Raw genomic sequence first — 20869 nt, 5'->3', positions numbered from 1 at the left:
CAGATTTTGACAAAGCAGTCTCTTATTTCCTTGACCAAAGTTATATCTCTTGATTCGTGTGATCATTATTTGTTTGATAAGTATCATAGAGTTTCCTTTTGTAAAAGTTTTTAAAGAAAAAAAAAGATTGAAATTGATTTATTCTAACGTATGTGGTTCCATTGAGATTGAGTCATTAGGTGGCAATGATATTTTGTTACTTTTATTGATGATACTTCATGTAAGACTTAGGTGTATATGTTGAAATACAAAAGTCAGATATTGTAGTATTTTTAAAAATTTCATCCCATGGTGAAAAAGATTATAGGGTTACCTTTAAAATGTATTCAGACTAATAATGATAAAAAATACATATCCAAAGACTTTGAAGAGTATTGTTCAAAGCGTGGGATCAAGCATGAGATGACAAAACTTAAAACATCGCAGTATAATGGTGTAACCGAAAGGATGAACCACACCATTATAAAAAAAAGTCAGATGTATGTTAAGGATGGAAAAATTACCAAAACTATTTTTGAATGAAGCAATCAATATGGCTTGCTATTTGCTTAACAGATTACCATCAGTTCCTTTGGGCTTTAACATTCCAGAAAGAGTATGGACAAGGAAAGATGCTTCATACACTCACTTAAAAATTTTTGGATGTAAAGCATTCATAAATATGTTGAAAGAATAAAGGTCAAAGCTTGATAATAAGGCCACACAATGTGTGTTTGTAGGATATGGTGATGAATCTCTTCCTAATAGGGCTGGAGAGAGAGATTGTTAGGAAAATAGGGTCTAGCCCTATGTAGTTAGGTTTGGACCAATAAAAGGCCATAGGCCTTGGTCTTTCTTTTTACACAAAATCTTAGCTACTTAATAAAAGAAGATGGTGTCACAAACCTAGTAAAGGTAGAGAAAAAAAAAGCCAAGAAAATAGAGAAAAAATAGAGAATAGGAAGTTAGTTAAATAAAAGTCAATCAATGGTCTGATTGAGGTAAAATTTTATCAGCAGGTTTATGATTCAGAGTTTTATATTCTGAACGGTAAAGATCAGGTTTAAAGCTCTCTAGAAATAAATTCAAAGTGTATTTATTGAGTCACCTATTTAGTAAGATTTCTCAAATTATCTCTTTAGTTATTGATTAGCTCTAATTTTAGCTAGATAAAAACTTTGTATATCCATTATTTGATAATGTAACATTTTTCTTGATGGTCCATGATTTTTACCTTTACACCGGAGGATTTTTCACATAAATCTTAGTATGCTTTATCTTTTTGCATTTTTTATTATTGATTATTGTCTATTGCTGTAGATTTATTGCAATATATTACTTTTGCATTTGTGTGTTTATTGCTTCATGCTCAATATAAATGACCATTTTTTAACTTTAAACTCCTTAAAACCTTTGCCTACATTATATCTTGAAAAGCTTTTAGCTTCCTAATGAGACAATCTTCTTCTTTATGTCTCCAAACCAGCAAATACTAGTAAAGAATGAAACTTGAAGCTTCTATGTGCAACAAAATAAAACAAATCGAAACTACACCTAAAAGACACCTTTACAAGCTTAAAAAAAACTCTAGAAAAAGATCTACTTCATACGTTTAAAAAGTTTTCATTTTTAGTAGGAAATCACCCAAAATATAAATGAAAACAAAAGTTTTACAACTTTATACATGAAGAGCATCAAAGAAAAAAAGATGAGCAAAAACATAAAAGAACTACCTTTTTCTAAAAGTCCTCATTTCACCCTTTTTTCTCTTTTTTTTTTTTTTTGCTTTTTCCCCTTGTTCTTGCTGATCAGCATTACTTTTTGTTGTTTAAAGCCAAAAAAAAAAAGAAAATGCCCCCTAATGGACCTTGGATTAAATCCCATCCAATGATGCAAAATCAATTGTCATTTCTTTTCAAGCTTGGTGGTTAAGCTCACAATATGGACCATTGGATTAGTATCCTTTAAAATTTAATGGTCATCATTATTCATAACACATTTTCTTGATTGTATGTGTAACAATCCTTCATGACATGCGAAATGATAATTTTTCTTTAGTTTGTGTTTTTAAGCCTTTTTACATGATTTTCTTGAAAATCCATGATCCCATCTCTTTTTTTGTAATTTTAATATATTAAAAATCATAAAATAATATGAAAATAAGATCTGAAAGTTTTTGTGAAAAACTAACGTCAAAAATGTCAAATTATGAAAATACCTTAAAAAGGTATTTTGGTAATTTTGCACATTTCGAAGTGCAATCAAAGTTTTCAATACATCAAAATTCATGAAATAATATGAAAACATGAGCTGAAATTTTTCGTGAAAAACTAACCTTGAAAATGTCAAATTACAAATATATTCCTAAAGTGTATTTTAATAATTTTATACCTTTTGTAGTGCAATCAAGGTTTTTAATGTATAAAAAATCATGGAATGGTATCAAATATGATATAAAATCTTTCACGAAAATTTGACTTTGAGAAGGTTAAAATTACAAAAATACCCATAAATGACACTTTGGTAATTTTACTTTTTTTGAGACACAATTCGGGTTTTTAACACATCAAAATCATAAGAATATTAATTCTAAGCCTCGATAATCTCATTAGGTTGTGAATTCTAAGAACGTGCCAAAGTTTGAGTAATTTTGACATTTTTCATTTGAGTTTGACTTTGTTTAAATCATATTTGATTAAGTTTAGCCCTGAGACATTTTAGTTAATTTGGTTTAAAATTCAGTTTTGTACTTTTGACAAAAATAAAGAAAGATTGGATTCAAATCCGGCTAAACTTTAAAAACAGCACAAATAAATTAATCATTATTTTAGATAAAATAACACAATATGTATGTTCCATAAGATATGTTTGGTTTTGAGTTTTTTACTGTAAAACTCTATCAACTTTGACAATTGATATTATAAGTATTTTATTAAATTATTTTTATTAAAATTATATTCAACAAGTTCCTCATTCAACGTTTTTTGAAAAGTATTTTCTTATATTTTGATTAGCAATATATTAAACTAAAATAAAGTCAAAGTAAAAAGTTTGACTCTTAAAAATCAAATTAGACATTATTTATGGTATAGAAAAAGTTTACTTTTTATAACTTTTTTTAAAATCTGCTATTACATAAAACTAAATAGTAAAATGAATCCGATAAAAAATAAAGGATTAATGAAGAATTATATTATATTCAAATTAAAATGAGTATATATTACTAAAATTAGAGGTAGTAAAATTAATTCGAAACATGTTTGAAAAAATTTGAATTCGAATTCAATCATAACCGAATTGATAAAAACATCAAAGATTTAAACTTCGAGAGATTAGAATTCGAAACAATTTAAAGTTGAGATCAATCCAATTAAAAAATAATAATAATACAAACTCAACAATAAAAATATAAAATTTAATATCAATTTCATTTTAATTTGAACTTAATTTTATAATAAAATAATTCAAATTCAAAACAATTTGTATTTAAAACAAATGAATATATTCTTATCCAAATTTACAATAATTCGATTGAATCTATCAAGTTGTTACCTCTTGCTAAAGTAGAATATCAATTTAAATAAAACGTTTCATATAAAAGCAAAATAGAGCAACAAGAAAAATAAACTTTTAAAATTTTAATATCCGAAATTTTTGATTTTGTATTAATGCACCAACGCAGTTTTCACTTTTTTTTTTTTTTAAATGAAAAAGTGATAACCAAATGGAGCTTTATTTATTTATTTATTTTTCAGCCAGAATTTAATTTTAAAACAATATAATACATATTGCTCTAAATTTTGTACGTTTTAAATTTTTTATTATTATTAACTCAATGTAATACATATAAGACAAAGGTGATCATATTTAAAAAAAAAAAAAAAGGACAAAGGTGATCATCCATGATGATTGAGAGCCAATAAGAGAAAAAGTCTACCAAATTGACAAGGCCTTCAAATATTTACAAAATATCCAACCAAATCACCTCACCCATCCATTTATGTGCACCGGCAATAGAATTTTTGAACTTCACAAGCATATTTTTCCTAATTGACATGTCCATTCAAGTAAATACTCGTAACTTCCATGGAAAACTTATTAACTCAAATGTTGTGAGAGATGCAACATCGATGAAAGATGCATTGCCAAAGCACACTTTTATAGAATAACGTATCTCCAACTAGGAGAAAAACAACAAACTAAAAAAACAAAAAAAAAAAAAGGAAAACTTCTAAAAGAAAACCAGGAAATGTGAAGATGAGCACAAAGACAATTACATCACCTTCTTGACTTCATCATCAATAGGGTCACGTAGGGTTCCATGCATCCAATCCATCCAAATGGTGTAATGGCCATAATTATGGCGATATGTAGTGTGGTGAATGGTGTGGTAGCCAGCACCCATCACAGGCCATATTTTGCCATGGATGCAATCATGAATGTTTGCCGTCCAGATGGCCTCAAGGAATAAGAGTCCAATATGGGTTGTAAAATGAGTTGGTACAATGAAGAGTGCTATGACATGAGGTACTGCCTGCAGTATTCCATCCAGAGGGTGAAAAGCCAAACCTGAAATAAGACACTGTTTTTTAGCCTATTTCATTAAATAAGATACAAAAATCTGGATATAATTTTCAGCTGAAGTGGGTATATCATGCAAATAGTTTCTAATCTGTTAGCCAAGTGTGCCTTCTAAAAAAACTTCTATTTGGAACAAAAATTTAGTTTGCCACACCAAATAAATACAGTTCAAATGAAAGAAACCGGCAAGCCATTGATGCAACTATCACCTGGTTGCTTCAGTGCACCACAATCAAATAAAAAAAAAAGATGCAGAAAAACATTCTTTAGAAGCAAGCACCTAAATAGAAGTGAGAAAGGACCAGGCTTCTATTTAGAGGAGGTAAACCACTTATAATTGGGAGTTCTGTAGTGGTATTACTAACTCAAATCGCATTCCAGTAAACAATTCACTGTTTGGTCTATCATATCAATGGTCATACACTCCTTTCAAACTCCAGAGAAAGATAGTTTTAGTTGTGGATTAAAATTTCTTCAATTAAGGGTTTCAGGAAAGCAAGGGGTTAGCATTCTTCAAAATTTTCAAATTTTTTATGATAGCTTTTAGAAATGAAAGGCAGCAGTTCTGAAAGAAAGAAAGGCCAATGATCACTCAATGTATATTAAAAAAGCAGCTAAGGGAACCTGCAATATAAGACGACCAAAGAATGGAGTCTGGTCAGGAAAAAGCTCTAGGAGACCACATCCATGACAGGCTACTCTTTACATATGTGCTACAAGATGCAACCAAGCATTAACTGCAGGAAGACTTGCTCAGACATTCTTTAAAAAGCTATTAACTAGTACACATCTTGGTGTATGATATCATAACTAAAAGCAGTTAATTGGACCACACAATATAGAATAATATAGAAACTTTACTTGAAATATTGATAGGCAAACCTCATAATCAAAGTAATTGACAGATTCAATTTCATTCTCTTTCTAACACTAAGGGTGTGCTCGGTAGAGTGGAAAAGTCGAAGGATGGGAAGAAGAGGGGGAATAGTGGAAAGAAAATGAATTTTGAGTGTGCTTGGTACGAGAAAAGTGAAAGGAAAGAAAATAGGAAAGATGATTATTTTCCACTCTTATTCACAAAAGCAAATCATTCCAAATTGGAAAGATGGGAGGAGAGAAAATGAGAAAGGTTTGACTAAGTGTTGCATAATTACAAAATTGACCAACATTATTTTTTTCTCCATTTTCCATCTTTCCTCCCAAATACAGAATGGAAAGGAAAAATATGTTTTCCATCTTCTCATTTTCTCCTCCAATTTTTCATCTGTTCAATTTTCTTCCGCCCTTCCAAGCAAAGCATAAGAGATGAGGGCATGACAGATTTATAACTCAAACATGTATGCGGTACAAAATGACATGGATTTATTATTAATGAGGCATCAACATTATAGCAGCAAAAGAGACGTAAAATAAAATCATTAAATTATAACATTTTACCATATAACTGTAATCCTGACATTCACAGGTTCCACAAATTTTGACACGAAATGCATTCCCAGAGGCAAAAAGAAACACTTAGAACTTAACCTACACTTAGAACTTCACCTACACTAATTTATGCACTGTATCCTTAAGTTTAAGACACTCAACCCAGTGATAATTCTAGACTAAAGGTTAAATATGCTCCAAAACAACCCCAAGCTTGCCACTGTTCTTCTATCAAGGAATAATGTTAATTCTGTTCAATCTCTTGCAGTCTAGTCACTCATCCAAGAAGCTGAAGATACGAATTATCTAAATGTGTGCAAGCAAGAGCACGCTTTACCTGTCCAAATTGGAGCTAGGCAGCACCATTAGTTTCAACAAGAAAAAAAATACAGTGCAAAGCAAATTAATAATCTCATATGCAAGAAGACAAAGATAATGGTTAAACTTATGCCAAATTCTGGGTATGTTTTGCATTCAAATCTAGAGTCTACTATGTTCACATCATAAAAGATTACGAGATCCCCAAAAAACTGATTTGCTAAAACTGATCAATTCTGGATCCTCTCTAACTTAAACTTGTCAAGTTTTGTCTAATTTATTTATCTATCTATTAATAAATATATCTGTAATTTGATATAAAAAACAAACATAATGGCCTGCCTATTCTCAAGCACGATAATGAAAAGGCAATAGATCAATGTGGTTCAAACTTTTAGACAAGCAAGGTAATGTCTTGCCGGTGGAAGCAATTATAAACCATGGAAACTAGAATGTGTAGATAAGAACTTACCAGCAAATGGAGAAAGGGTATTCTGCTTGTTGTAGATGTGATGGGTTGCATGAAGATACTTGTATAGAGGTTTTATATCATGCAACTCCCTATGCATCCAGTAAATACCAAACTCCACCACCACAAGATAAATAAATAAATATACTACATAGGGAAGCCAACCGACATCGCTTATTCTAGCATAACATTTTGTCCAGCCATTTTCAACCATGTATTCAGAAAGACTTGGAAGAGCACAGTACCATGGCATGGCCTTCATAGCAACATAAATTTGTATGAGCATAGCTTTATTTGTAGGGATAGCATCTGCATTAAGAGCATTCAAGACATATACAAAAAAGCCATCTTAAGCCAGGATAGGAATTTCATATTAGAAAAAATATAACAGAGAAAAAAGAATACAGTTGACTTCTACAAGCAGGTGTAGTGTCGTTTGGTACCTAATGGCTTTTAAGATTATGGTATCTATTGCACATAAGATGAGAGACTAAAATTTTTTTTTTTTTAAAGATGGATTGGAGTCTGTTTTTGCTGGTATCATGCATGGTAATACAAAACGGTCCAAGAATTAAATAGAAAATACAGGATGAAAGCTAGCATTCATCACAATCCCATAAAATTAATTCACAGGTAAAGGATTTGAATCAAGAAAATAATATTCCCCCACCAATATTATCCGCTGACCTTCTTTTAGATAATCACAAGTAATTTGAAAATGATCATAAGGCATTCTATCCATATATTTCATCATTGATTGAATTCCAATCCGAGATTCAAAAGCAATCAATACTTTTATATAGTCTCCAGTACTATTAGGTGAAAGAAACAAATTAAGAGACAGAATCCAACATGCATCCTCCTTTGACTTATTCTCAGCAAAGATCCAAAATGAAAAAAAGTTACAGCACGAACGGAAAATGTTCATTTATAAAAGAAGAAATTAAGATCTAATAAACTTAACGAAACAATCAACTTAAAACTACAGAAACAATAAAAAAAAAAGAGACAGAACCCAGATTCAAAATCAACATAAAAACGAAAACCCAGTTTTCATCCATCACTAAACTCATAAAAAAAATCAACAAAAAGGCAAACAGAAAAAAAAAAAAAAGTACCTTTGGGAACATAAACATTGCGCTTCAAGTAGTAAATATAGAAGCACCAGAGGAAACTAGAGATGAAGTAAAGCAAAGTCCCGGCCATGTAGTTACGCAGCCAACTTTGCAAGAAATGGGGCAGTGGGTCCCACAGATTGGTAGGCAAAAGATTTTCCAACACAATGCTGTTGTACCAAGTGGTCTTATCCAGGAACTGCTGCAAATACTCCTCTCCCATTGGTCAGTCAGGGCAACAATCCGGCGATGATCAGGACAACAAAAACAACAATAAAATTCGAAGGTTTTCTGAGATTTATATGAGTTTGTGTCAGAGTCAGTGAACACGAGCCGAACAAGTTTCGAAGAAGAGATAATATTTTGAAACCGCGTTATATATTTGGAAGTATATATCAGCTGGACTGTCAGTTCATCATGCCCATATGACTTTTGACCAAAATCATTACTAAGGGCTATTCCCTCCGTCCCCTTGTTCGGGTAATATTAACGGAGTTTAAGAAAAAAATTTTAATTTTAATATATTTAATATTAAAATTAATTTTTTTAAAATTAAAGTTTCATAAATTTTAATATTAAAAAATAAAATAAAATTATTAAAAAATAATTTTAAAATATAAAAAAATAAAGGTTTTAGATATTAAAAAAATAACGTAATTCTGAAATATCCAAAAAAAAAAGACAAAAAAAATGAGAGAGAGAATACTACTTTCAAGCCTCCTACTCCTACCGTCCTATTCCTACTCCCTTTCCCACTCTCCTACTCAAGCCTCGCCAAACCTATGGAATTCTATTTTGGCTCAACTTTTATTGGTTTAGGCTCAACCCCAATTAGCTTTTAAAGTTTACATTCAACCTTGAATTTATGATATAAAACTGATATGTACGAGCACCAATCGTTTATAATTAACTCAAGCAATAAGTTTAACACATGATTTAGCTTAGGATGAGTTCTTGGTTTAATAATCAGTGCCTCTACTTTTTATTCAAAAATTGAGATAAAATTTTTATGAGTGTTGCTATTTGTACTTCAATTTTTTTAATATATTTTAAAATTTTAATATTTAATAAAATTACTTAAAAATGTATTAGTTAATTATTTTTATATTTTACATTTCATTTCGAAAATTTATTTTTAGAAGCTCTTAAAAGTCTTCGAAAATTGGTGTTTGAACGTTCTTAAAAGCTTTCAGATATCTATTTACGAAAACTTTTAAAAACTTTCACAAATTTATTTTTGAAAGTTTGGAATCACATCCAAATATTTCAATATGAAATCTTATGAAATTAAAAATAAAATCAAATTAAAAAGTAGAAAGAACAAATGATTTGCTTTTAATTTTATATCTTTTAACTTTAAATAGGTGAAATTTTCTTTAAATATGACTTGATCGGGGTTTAAAATATTTTAGGTTTTGAGTTGAAAAGAAAGAAGAGACTAAGTGCGAAGAGATGGAGTGTTTGATTTTTTAGTAAATTTGTGTTTTTATTTAGGGTGTGTTGAGTAAAAAATTTAGTGTTAATAATAGCGAGGTGTGAAGAAAGGAAGTTAGAGTGCAAATAACACCTCTCAAATTTTATTTTTTTTAAGTAAAAACTAGATTTTTTGTCCCTACAATGTCGGGGTTGATAATTTTTTATCAAAATTTATTTTAAATACATTATTATTTTTTTATAAAAATATACTTATCATTTTAACATAAATAATAAATATATTTTTTATAATATTTTTTATGAGAGATTACTTTTAATATACTTTTAATATATTTTTTATAATAATTTTTATGGTTGTGTTCATTTTCCTTTCATAATTTTGATCTAAATTGCATTAGACCTAAGTCTACATTTAGCTTGTTGATCATCTTTTTTTCCCTTTACCTATCATTAATTAATCTATTTTCAGTGTTTTAAGTTATAGGCCTATTCAAGGTAATTCTTATTGCATGTTGGTGGATACAGTTTTTTAAGATTTTTTTAGGGTAAAACTTGGTAAATACTATTTCAAAAAATATGCATGAGGATTATGGATGAAATTTTTTTGTTGTAAATCATTGACAATACTTTAACTATGAATTATCGATGTAATTTTTTGTTCAGTAATAACTTTTTATGATCTTCATTTGTAAGGTATTAAAGCAGGGATTAGTTGAACTAACATGATAAAAATCTTAATTTGCTAGGCTCTACTATAGATATCATTCATTTTTCACATGTTGAAAAGTAAATCTGTTGAATCAACATTATATGAAAATAAAAGAAATAAAAATATAAATATAGCAAAAAGGAATGTACCTACAAAGGAAAATGATGATTTAAGCTGTGTTGGTTTGGTTATAATGGGTTAGCATGACTAAGTTGAGAGGGATCCAAAAAAAATTAAAACAAGAGTTTGGAACTTGAACATAAAGATCTTTCATTGATTTATCTTCAAATAGGTATGAACTCAACTTCAATGACATTTAACCAAGCTAAACTTAAAATGACCCACTATGTGGCGAAGCATAGATTCATTTACAACATAATACTCAATGTTCTTATCTTCTTTTTTTTTTTGGACCCAGTTTCAAAGTTAGAAAAATATTTGGATGGTTTAGGCAGATTTTAATTGTATTTATAGTAAGCTGAACATAAATTTTTAGTTCATATGAGAGGATTTATTTCCGTCAAAGCAAGAATGAAACTAAGACATTTTTGCTTTTTCCCCTTGTTCTTGCTGATTAGCACTACCTTTTGCTACTTAAAACTAGAAGAAAAAAGCCCTATAATGGGCCTTGGATTAAATCTCATCTAATGATGCAAAATCAATTGTCATTTCTTATCAAGCTTGGTGGTTAAGCTCATAATGTGGACCATTGGATTAGTATCCTTTAAAATCTAATGGTCATCATTATTGATAGCATATTCTCTTGGCTGTTTGCGTAACAATCCTTCATGGCATACAAAATGATAATTTTGCCTTAATTAGTGTTTTTAAATCTTTTCTGTATGATTTTCTTGGAAACCCATGATCTTATTCTTATTTTTGTGATTTTAATACACCAAAAATCAAAAAATAATATGAAAACATGATCTTAAAATTTTCATGGAAAACCAACATCGAAAAAGTCAAATTACAAAAATACCCTAAAATGTCATTTTGGTAATTTTGCACCTTTCGAGGTACAATCAAAGTTTTCAATGCGCCAAAAATCATAAAATAATATGAAAAGATGATATGAAATTTATCGTGAAAAACTAACCTTGGGAATGAAATTACAAATATATCCCTAAGGGTATTTTGATAATTTTATACATTTCAAGATGCGATCAAAGTTTTTAATGTATCAAAAATCATGGAATGGTATCAAATATAATATAGAATCTTTCATAAAAATCTAACATTGAAAATGTTAAAATTATGAAAATACCCCTACAAGACACTTGGATAATTTTACTCTTTTTGATGCACAATTAGGGTTTTTAGTACATTAAAATCACAAAAATATTAATCCTAAGCCTCAATGATCCCATTAGGTTGTGAATTTTAAGAATGGGCCAAAGTTTGATTAATTTTGACTTTTTTGTTCGAGGTTAACTTTGTTTTGATCATATTTGATCAAGTTTGACCGTAAGGCATTATGGTCAATTTGGTTTAAAATTTAGTTTTACATTTTTGATAAAAATAAAGAATGATTGGATTCAAATTAGCCTAGACTTTAAGAACATCACAACAGGCCAAAACAAAATTAGGAGTTTACACATTTAACATAATAGAAAATAAATATCATAACTGAAAGATAAATTAATCACTATTTTAGATAAAATAACACAATATGTTCAATAAGTTATGGTTGGTTTGAGTTTTTTACAGTCAAACTTTATCAACTTTGATGATCGATATATAAGTATTTATTAAATTAGTTTTATTAAAATTATATTTGAAAAGTTCCTCCTTCAAGTTTTTTTAAAAAGTATTTTCTTATATTTTAATTAGCAATATATTAAACTAAAAAAAGTCAAAGTGAAAAGTTTAACCCTTAAAAATCAAATGAGGACATTATTTATGGTACAGAAGAAGTTTACATTTTAGAACTTTTTAAAAAACTATTATTACGTAAAATAAAATACTGGAATGAATCCGAAAAAAAATAGTGGATTAATGCAAAATTATATTATATTCAAATTAAAATTAGTATATGTATTATTAAAATGAAATGTAGTAAAATGAATCCGAAACATGCTTGAAAAAATTTGAATTCGAACCCAATCATAATCAAATTGATAAAAAAATTCAAAGATTTGAACTTCAAGATATTTGAATTCGAAACAATTTAAGTTGAGATTAATCCAATCAAAGATAGTAATAATATGAACTTGACACTTAAAAGATAACATTTAATACCAATTTCAATTTAATTTGAACTCAATCTAATATATATATATATATAAATATATATATATATTATATAACAACATACATAAATAAGTTTGTCATATAGGCGTTTATGCGGACAACTCTTTTAAATGACACATAGGATATTTAAAAAAAAAGATAATTTCTTTTAATTACAAATTAGATATAATTCAAATATCAAAATTATTCAAATTATAATTGAAAATCAAATCAATTTAGAGATATATATTCTAAAATTAAAAATATGAAATATGGATTTTATTTTTTTAATAAATAATTTTAGTTATTTATAAAATAACCCTATTTAAAAATTATTTAATTATCAAAATCTTTTAAATATGTTTAAAAATTACAAAAATTAAGTTTATCTAAATCTTTCAACAATCATTGTTATCTTGATTTAAAATTTTATATTTAAAAAATTATCTTTTTAAAAAATTTATATAAGACATTAAAAATTCAAACAATTTTATGTAATATTTTGAAAATTTAAAAAATTTTCATCTTAAATATTTAAATAATAAGATTATCCAAATAATTATATTTATTTGAACTCTAATTATCAAATTTATATTTCAAATAAATGCAAAAAATTTAATATTATCTTTATCACTTATTATATCCAATTTAAATTTTAATTGCTATTAAAAAATTCTTCTACAAATTTAAGACTACAAATATAATATGTTATACATCAAAATTTTTTTATTTTTTTAGTAACTTTTTTTAAAGTATATTCTATTACTATTGTAATTTATTTTTGTTTTGTTTATAAATTTTTTCTAAGATATATTTTTTTATTATTATAGTTTTATTCTTATGAAATTTTTTTTTCAATTTATTTTTTTCACATATTTTCTAACATTTTTTATATTTTATAAAATAATTTAGTCAAGATTACTAAAGTGAAACTGTGTTAATACTTCTTTTATTATTTAATTTATTATTCAATAATATATTTTTTATTTTTTTAAAAAAGACAATTTATTTTTATGTAATATAATTTTATAAGTGTATAAATATTATTGTAAACAAAATTATCCAAAAGAAAGATATAATTTTTTTTCTTGTTTTCAAATAATTTATTTTTTTATGACAAGTCAATACATATAAATTTTATATATGTTATGAATTTTTGAAATTTTGAATATAATTAAAAAAAACTAATTTATATATATGTTATATTAAATAAATAAAATTATTTTGTACATCACACGAGTTATAATCTAATTTTATAACAAAATAATTCAAATTCCAAATAATTTGAATTTAAAACAAATGAATATATTCTTATCCAAATTTAAAATAATTCAACCTATTCGATCAAATTGTAACCTCTAGCTAAAATAGAATATCAATTTAAATAAAATGTTTCATACAAAAGTAAAATAGAGCAACAAGAAAGATAAACTTTTAAAATTTTAATCTCCGAAAAATTTTTATTTTGTATTAATGCACCAACGCAGTTGTCACACTTTTTTTTTAATGAAAAAAAGATAACTGAATGGAGCTTTATGTTTTTTATTTTTTTTATTTTTTTTATTCAGAACCGAATTTAATTTTAAAACAATGTAATACATATTGTTTTAAATCTTTTACGTTTTCAATTTTTTATTATTTTTAACTCAACGTAATACATATATGACAAAGGTGATCATATTTTCAAAAAAAAAAAAAAAAAAGGGACAAAGGTGATCATCCATGATGACTGAGAGCCAATAAATGAAAAAGTCTACCAAATTGACAAGGCCTTCAAATATTTACAAAATATCCAATCAAATCACCTCACCCATCCATTTATGTGCACAGGCAATAGAATTTTTGAACTCCACAAGCATATTTTTCCTAATTGACCTGTCCATTCAAGTAAATACTTGTAACTTCCATGGAAAACATTTTAACTCAAATGTTGTGAGAGATGCAACATAGATGAAAGATGCATTGCCAAAGCACACTTTTGTAGGATAACATATCTCCAACTAGGAGAAAAACAACAAACTAAAAAAACAAAAAAAAAAAGGAAAACTTCTAAAAGAAAACCAGGAAATGTGAAGATGAGCACAAAGACAATTACATCACCTTCTTGACTGCATCATCAATAGGGTCACGTAGGGTTCCATGCATCCAATCCATCCAAATGGTGTAATGGCCATAATTATGGCGATATGTAGTGTGGTGAATGGTGTGGTAGCCAGCACCCATCACAGGCCATATTTTGCCATGGATGCAATCATGAATGTTTGCCGTCCAGATGGCCTCAAGGAATAAGAGTCCAATATGAGTTGTAAAATGAGTTGGAACAATGTAGAGTGCTGTAACATGAGGTACTGCCTGCAGTATTCCATCCAGAGGGTGAAAAGCCAAACCTGAAATAAGGCATTGTTTTTAGCTTATTTCATTAAATAAGATACAAAAATCTTAATATAATTTTCAGCTGAAGTGGGCATATCATGCAAATGGTTTCTAATCTGTTAGCCAAGTGTGCCTTCTAAAAAAACTTCTATTTGGAATGAAAATTTAGTTTGCCACACTAAATAAATACAGTTCAAACGAAAGAAACCAGCAAGCTATTGATGCAACTATCACCTAGTTGCTTCAGTGCACCCAAATCAAATGAAAAAAGAAAAAAAAAAAGATGCAGAAAAACATTCTTTAGGAGCAAGCACCTAAATAGAAGTGAGGAGAAAGGACCAGGCTTCTCTTTAAAGGAGGTAAACCACTTATAATTGGGAGTTCTGTACTGGTATTACTAACTCAAATTGTTTTTCAGTAAACAATGCATTGCTTGGTCTATCTTATCAAAGATCATACACTCGTTTTCAAGCTCCAGAGAAACATAGTTTCAGTCGTGGATTAAAATTTCTTCAATTAAGGGTTTCAGGAAAGCAAGGGAGCACTGAAATTGCTTAGCATTCTTCAAAATTTTCAAAATTTCGATGATAGCCTTTAGAAAAGAAAGGCCAATGACCATTCAATGTACATTAAAAAAGCAGCTAAGGGAACCTTCAATATAAGACGACCAAAGAATGGAATCTGGTCAGGAAAAAGCTCTACGAGACCACATCCATGACAGGCTACTGTTTACATATGTGCCACACGATGCAACCAAGTATTAACTGCAGGAAGACTAGCTCAGACATTCTTTAGAAAGCTATTAACTAGTACACGTCTTAGTGTATAATATCATAACTAAAAACAGTTAATTGGACTACACAATATAGAATAATATAGAAACTTTACTTGAAATATTGACAGGCAAACCTCATAATGAAAGTAATTGACAGATTCAATTTCATTCTCTTTCTAACACTAAGGGTGTGCTTGGTAGAGTGGAAAAGTCAAAGGATGGAAAGAGGAGGGTGGAAACATGGAAAGAAAATGAATTTTGAGTGTGCTTGGTGTGAGAGAAAAGTGAGAGGAAAGAAATAGGAAAGATGACAATTTTCCACTCTTATTCACAAAAGCAAATCATTCCAAATTGGAAAGATAGGAGAGAAAATGAGAAAGGTGTGAATAAGTGTTGCATAATTATATAATTGACCAACATTATTTTTTTTTCTCTATTTTCCATCTTTCCTACCAAGCACACAAATATATATATATATATATATATATATATGTTTTCCATCTTCTCACTTTTCTCCTCCAAGTTTTCATCTGTTCAATTTTCTTCCACCCTATCAAGCAAGCATGCAGTACAAACTAACATGGATTTATTATTAATGTGACATCAACATTATAGCAGCAAAAGAGACGTCAAATAAAATCATTAAATTAAACAATTTTACCATATAACTGTAATTCTGGCATCCACAAGGTCCACAGATTTTGACATGGTATGCATTCCCAGAGGGAAAAAGAAACACTCAGAACTTCACCTACACTAATTTATGCAGTATATCTATAAGTTTAAGACACTCAACCCAGTCATAATTCTAGACTAATGGTTAAATATGCTCCAAAGCAACCCCAAGCATTTCACTTTTCTTCTATCAAGGAATAATGTTAATTCTGTTTAATCTCTTTCAGTCTAGTCAATCATCCAAGAAGCTGAAGATATGAACTATTTAAATGCATGCAAGCTAGAGCATGCTTTACCTGTCCAAATTGGAGCTAGGTGGCAGCAATAGTTTCAACAAGAAAAAAATACAGTGCAAAGCAAATTAATAATCTCATATGCAAGAAGACAAAGATAATGGTCAAACATATGCCAAATTCAAGGCATGTTTTGCGTTCAAATCTAAAGTCTACCATGTTCACATCATAAAAGATTATGAGATCCCCAAAAAACTGGTTGGCTAAAACCGATCAATTCAGGATCCTCTCTTAGTTAAACTTGTCAAGTTTTGTCTTATTTATTTATCTATCTATTAATCAACAGATCTGTAATTTGATATAAAAAATAACCATAATGGCCTGCCTATTGTCAAGCACGGTAATGAAAACATTTCAATATGGTTCAAACTTTTAGACAAGCAAGTTAATCCTTTTGCCAGTGGAAGCAAGTATAAACCACGGAAACTAGAGCATATAGATAAGAACTTACCAGCAAATGGAGAAAGGGTATTCTGCTTGTTGTAGATGTGATGGGTTGCATGAAGATACTTGTATAGAGGTTTTATATCATGCAACTCCCTATGCATCCAGTAAATACCAAACTCCACCACCACAAGATAAATAAATAAATATACTACATAGGGAAGCCAACCAACGTCGCTTATTCTAGCATAACATTTTGTCCAGCCATTTTCAACCATGTATTCAGAAAAACTTGGAAGAGCACAGTACCATGGCATGGCCTTCATAGCAACATAAATTTGCAAAAGGATGGCTTTATTTGTAGGGATAGCATCTGCATTAAGAGCATTCAAGACATAAACAAAGGAGCCATATTAAGCCAGGGTAGGAATTTCACATTAGAAAAAATATAACAGAGAAAAAAGAATACAGTTGACTTCTACAAGCAGGTGTAGTGTTGTTTGGTTCCTAATGGCTTTTAAGATTATGGTATCTATTGCAGATAAGATGAGAGACTATAATTTTTTTTAAAAGATATATTGGAGTCTGTTTTGCAGGTATCATGCATGGTAATACAAAATGGTCCAAGAATTAAATAGAAAATACAGGATGAAAGCTAGCATTCATCACAATCCCATAAAATTAATTCACGGGTAAAGGATTTGAATCAAGAAAATAATATTCCCTACCAATATTATCAGCTGACCTTCTTTTAGATAATCACAAGTAATTTGACAATGATCATAAGGCATTCTATCCATATATTTCATCATTGACTGAATTCCAATCCCAGATTCGAAAGGAAGCATTACTTTTATATAATCTCTAGTACTATTAGGTGAAAGAAACAAATTAAGAGACAGAATCCAACATGCATCCTCCTTTGACTTATTCTCCCCAAAGATCCAAAATGAAAAATGTTAAAGCACGATCAGAAAATGTCCATTTATAAAAGAAGAAATTAAGATGTAATAAACTTAGCGTCTTAATAAACTTAGCGAAACAATCAACTTAAAACTAAAGAAACAATAAAAAAAAGACAGAACCCAGATTCAAAATCAATATAAAAAGGAAAACCCAGTTTTCATCCATCACTAAACTCATGAAAAATCAACAAAAAGAGGAAAAAAAGTACCATTGGGAACATAAACATTGCGCTTCAAGTAGTAAATATAGAAGCACCAGAGGAAACTAGAGATGAAGTAAAGCAAAGTCCCGGCAATGTAGTTACGCAGCCAACTTTGAAAGAAATGGGGGAGTGGGCTCCACAGTTTGGTGGGCAAAAGATATTCCAACACAATGCTGTTGTACCAAGTGGTCTCATCCAGGAACTGCTGTAAATATTCCTCTCCCATTGCTCAGTCAGGGCAACAATCCGGCGATGATCAGTCACCGGAGAAACAAATTTAACCGCAAAAAAAGACAAGACGGGTGTTTTCTATATTTTAGGACAAAAAAACAACAATAAAAGTTGATGGTTTTCTGAGATTTATAGGAGTTTGCGTCAGAGGCAGTAGAACGCATGTGCCGAACAAGTTTCGAAGAAGAGAATATCTTGAAACCGCTTTATATATTTAGAGCGCGTTTGGTTACAAGGAATTTATAAAATATTTTTTAGAATATATTTAATTTTTATATTTGTTTCAAGATAATTTAATTAAATAAAAAAATTTTAAATTTTTAATGGTATTAAAAGTTTCGAACGAAAATTTTACTTTTTCTTGTGTTATTTTAAGAAATCAAGGAGGAAATTTGGTTTCTTTTTCAAATTTAACATGAAAAAAAATTATCATATAATCATTATTTCTTTAAAAATATATTTTGAAATGATAGAAATTTAGTTGTTTAGTGTTATTTTAACTTTTTTTTATATTGCAATTAAAGTATTTAGCATGATGAAAGGCCTTAATTGATCAAGCATTTCATGCATGAAATGCCTTAATTGATTAATGCATCCTTTAAAGCGTTTTCTTCGTCTAATACCTAAATTGCCCATCAATTAAAGTGTTTCTTCATTGAAATGCTTTAATTGATAATTTTATTATAAATATTTTTTTCTCTCAAAGACTTTGTTATGACATAAATGATTGCCAAATAAGAGTCTCTCAATTAAAGCATTTGTATGAAAAAAATGCCTTAATTGGTTATCAATTAAGGTATTTTTTCCTACAAATGCATCAATTGTCACATATTAAAATTTTAATTTCCCTCTCGAATATCATGTTCTGACAATAAGGACACTGTAATGTCTAATCATGAAGCATAATAACATATATTTTATACATCAAACAAGGTGTTTGTATATGTGAAACGTCTTATTTGATGTCTTCATCATATTTCAACACCCAATACATTTATGATTTTTATTTCAACATATCTCAGCTTATAGCATTTTTTTTTTCTCTTTGAACCAATTTCAGCTTTAACATCCGTCATTTAATCTTTACCATGTTTGGTTTTTTTTTCATTTTTTACATAAAACATTGCATATTTTATGATTGATCTTTTTATCTAATATGCATTTTTTTTGCCTTTCAATGTTTTTTTTTTATATATTTGTAGATGTTGTTTAGATCTAAATTTATATTTATGATGTAATCGTCTTGTTTTGTGGTTTTTTGTTTTAGCTCCTTTTATCCAAAAATGTTTATTGCTGATTTATATTTTTTATGATGTTTGATAGATTTCATGTACCATATGCAAGATTTGTTTTTCATATATGTTTTTAATTTTAACGATATTTTGTCTTCTAAATAGTTATGGTTGGTTTATTACTAAGAACGAAGATGCAATTGGTTCTATTGCTTATTATGCATTTGAATTAGATGGAGACTTTATTGCATTTGTTATATTTTATTGCTGTAACTTTGTTAAATATGAATGTTAGAAAACGACATAGACTATTTTCTGGTGAAACATCTTATGATAATCTACATATTAGAGAGTTAAACTTAAATACAATGATCTTTAAAAGCGATAGATAATGCGTAAATAATACTAGAATGGACATTGAAGCTTTTACAAAATTATATCATTTGCTTAAAACATAAGGTTATAGTCATCTAGACATATATCAATAGAAGAACTAGTTATTAGCTTTATACACATCATTATCCATAATACAAAAAGTAGGATTACGAAGCGTCAAGTAACTAGATCTAAAAAGATAATTATGTGATATTAAAGTACTTGTGAATCATTATATGTTTGCTATTTTATCTAACTTTACAATTATTGCTATATTAGTGGTTTTTAATCAAGTGAAAAAGAAAGGTGTTTTACAAATATACTCTGATGGAATTTTTGGCTATTGCTAAAATTTCAGCACACTATCACTTTACCGATGTATTCATATGAAATCTATTAAATATAAAAAATACAATCACATAAAAGCATTACAAACTAGTGAATTATATGTCCTTTTTGCACCAAACAAAAAGTAATAACATATCACCATATAGTTGTCCAACATAAATTTATTTTACCAAAACGAGATGGCTTTGAACAAATTATATGAAGATTGTGAAGTGGTTAGGTTTTTTTAACTAGGTTTTTAGTATTAATAAAAAGATGGATATAATATCTTTTTATAAAAATAAAAATTTTTCAACTTTCCTTTCCTTACCTTTTCTCCTAAATTGAGGTATTAAAAAAGTGAAAATTACAAGAGAAATCAAAAGTTATTGAGTTTCTATCTTTTTCTTTTTTTTTTTAATTAAAAGTTTATCTAAACAAAGAAAGAGTTTTTTTTGTTTCCATTACTTTCCTTTATATTCCTTTCATTTCCTTCCCCTCCACTCAATCCAAATATACTGTAAGAGAATTACTTTTAATTATAGTTAGTCAATTATGGTAAGAAAAACATTTTCATAATTATAGTTAGATGGGCACTATAATAATTTTGACCAATTAAGAGGAGCATTTTCGTAATTATCGTAAGAAGGGCGTATAGCAATTTTAGCTTATTATTTTGGACACATGTCAAAAAATTATCAATAATTGGAGGTGTAATATAGTAATTTGTAAAGAAATTATTTTAATTATATATTATTAGAATTTTCATTTTAG

General features: G+C 28.4%; 2 protein-coding genes across 3 annotated transcripts; both read right to left on the bottom strand.

The window, feature by feature from the left end:
* Window positions 1-4106: 4106 nt before the first annotated feature.
* On the bottom strand, window positions 4107-8253 carry LOC111305757 (delta(7)-sterol-C5(6)-desaturase-like). Its single transcript, XM_022903536.2, has 3 exons — window positions 7894-8253; window positions 6779-7084; window positions 4107-4548 (listed from the first exon to the last, which is right to left on the bottom strand). Exons 1-3 carry the CDS (start codon window positions 8111-8113, stop codon window positions 4253-4255), a joined length of 822 nt encoding a protein of 273 aa, XP_022759271.1. The 5' UTR covers window positions 8114-8253; the 3' UTR covers window positions 4107-4252.
* Window positions 8254-14002: 5749 nt separating this feature from the next.
* On the bottom strand, window positions 14003-18352 carry LOC111305756 (delta(7)-sterol-C5(6)-desaturase-like). Of its 2 annotated transcripts, XM_089750801.1 has the most exons (4): window positions 17937-18352; window positions 16830-17135; window positions 14363-14649; window positions 14003-14137 (listed from the first exon to the last, which is right to left on the bottom strand). In XM_089750801.1, the coding sequence occupies exons 1-4, from the start codon at window positions 18154-18156 to the stop codon at window positions 14129-14131; spliced, it is 822 nt and encodes a 273-aa protein (XP_089606927.1). In that variant the 5' UTR covers window positions 18157-18352; the 3' UTR covers window positions 14003-14128. The 2 variants fall into 2 exon arrangements, with proteins under 2 accessions (XP_089606927.1, XP_022759270.1); XM_022903535.2 differs by having other exon boundaries at window positions 14003-14649.
* Window positions 18353-20869: the final 2517 nt, after the last annotated feature.

Source organism: Durio zibethinus, chromosome 21 (assembly GCF_047325235.1).
Source record: "Durio zibethinus cultivar Kanyao isolate XHJ-2024 chromosome 21, ASM4732523v1, whole genome shotgun sequence".
NCBI lineage: Eukaryota > Viridiplantae > Streptophyta > Magnoliopsida > Malvales > Malvaceae > Durio > Durio zibethinus.
Note: the sequence above shows the minus strand (reverse complement) of the source record. Positions and strands in the feature narration are given on the sequence as shown.

Excerpts from the sequence above, each read along its gene's own strand:
- LOC111305757 (XM_022903536.2), bottom strand. The coding sequence starts at position 8,113 with ATGGGAGAGGAGTATTTGCAGCAGTTCCTGGATAAGACCACTTGGTAC. Across the intron at positions 7,085-7,893 it reads CAATGTTTATGTTCCCAAAG|ATGCTATCCCTACAAATAAA; the intron begins GTACTTTTTTTT and ends CTCTTAATGCAG. Across the intron at positions 4,549-6,778 it reads TACCCTTTCTCCATTTGCTG|GTTTGGCTTTTCACCCTCTG; the intron begins GTAAGTTCTTAT and ends GTCTTATTTCAG.
- LOC111305756 (XM_022903535.2), bottom strand. The coding sequence starts at position 18,156 with ATGGGAGAGGAATATTTACAGCAGTTCCTGGATGAGACCACTTGGTAC. Across the intron at positions 17,136-17,936 it reads CAATGTTTATGTTCCCAATG|ATGCTATCCCTACAAATAAA; the intron begins GTACTTTTTTTC and ends CTCTTAATGCAG. Across the intron at positions 14,650-16,829 it reads TACCCTTTCTCCATTTGCTG|GTTTGGCTTTTCACCCTCTG; the intron begins GTAAGTTCTTAT and ends GCCTTATTTCAG.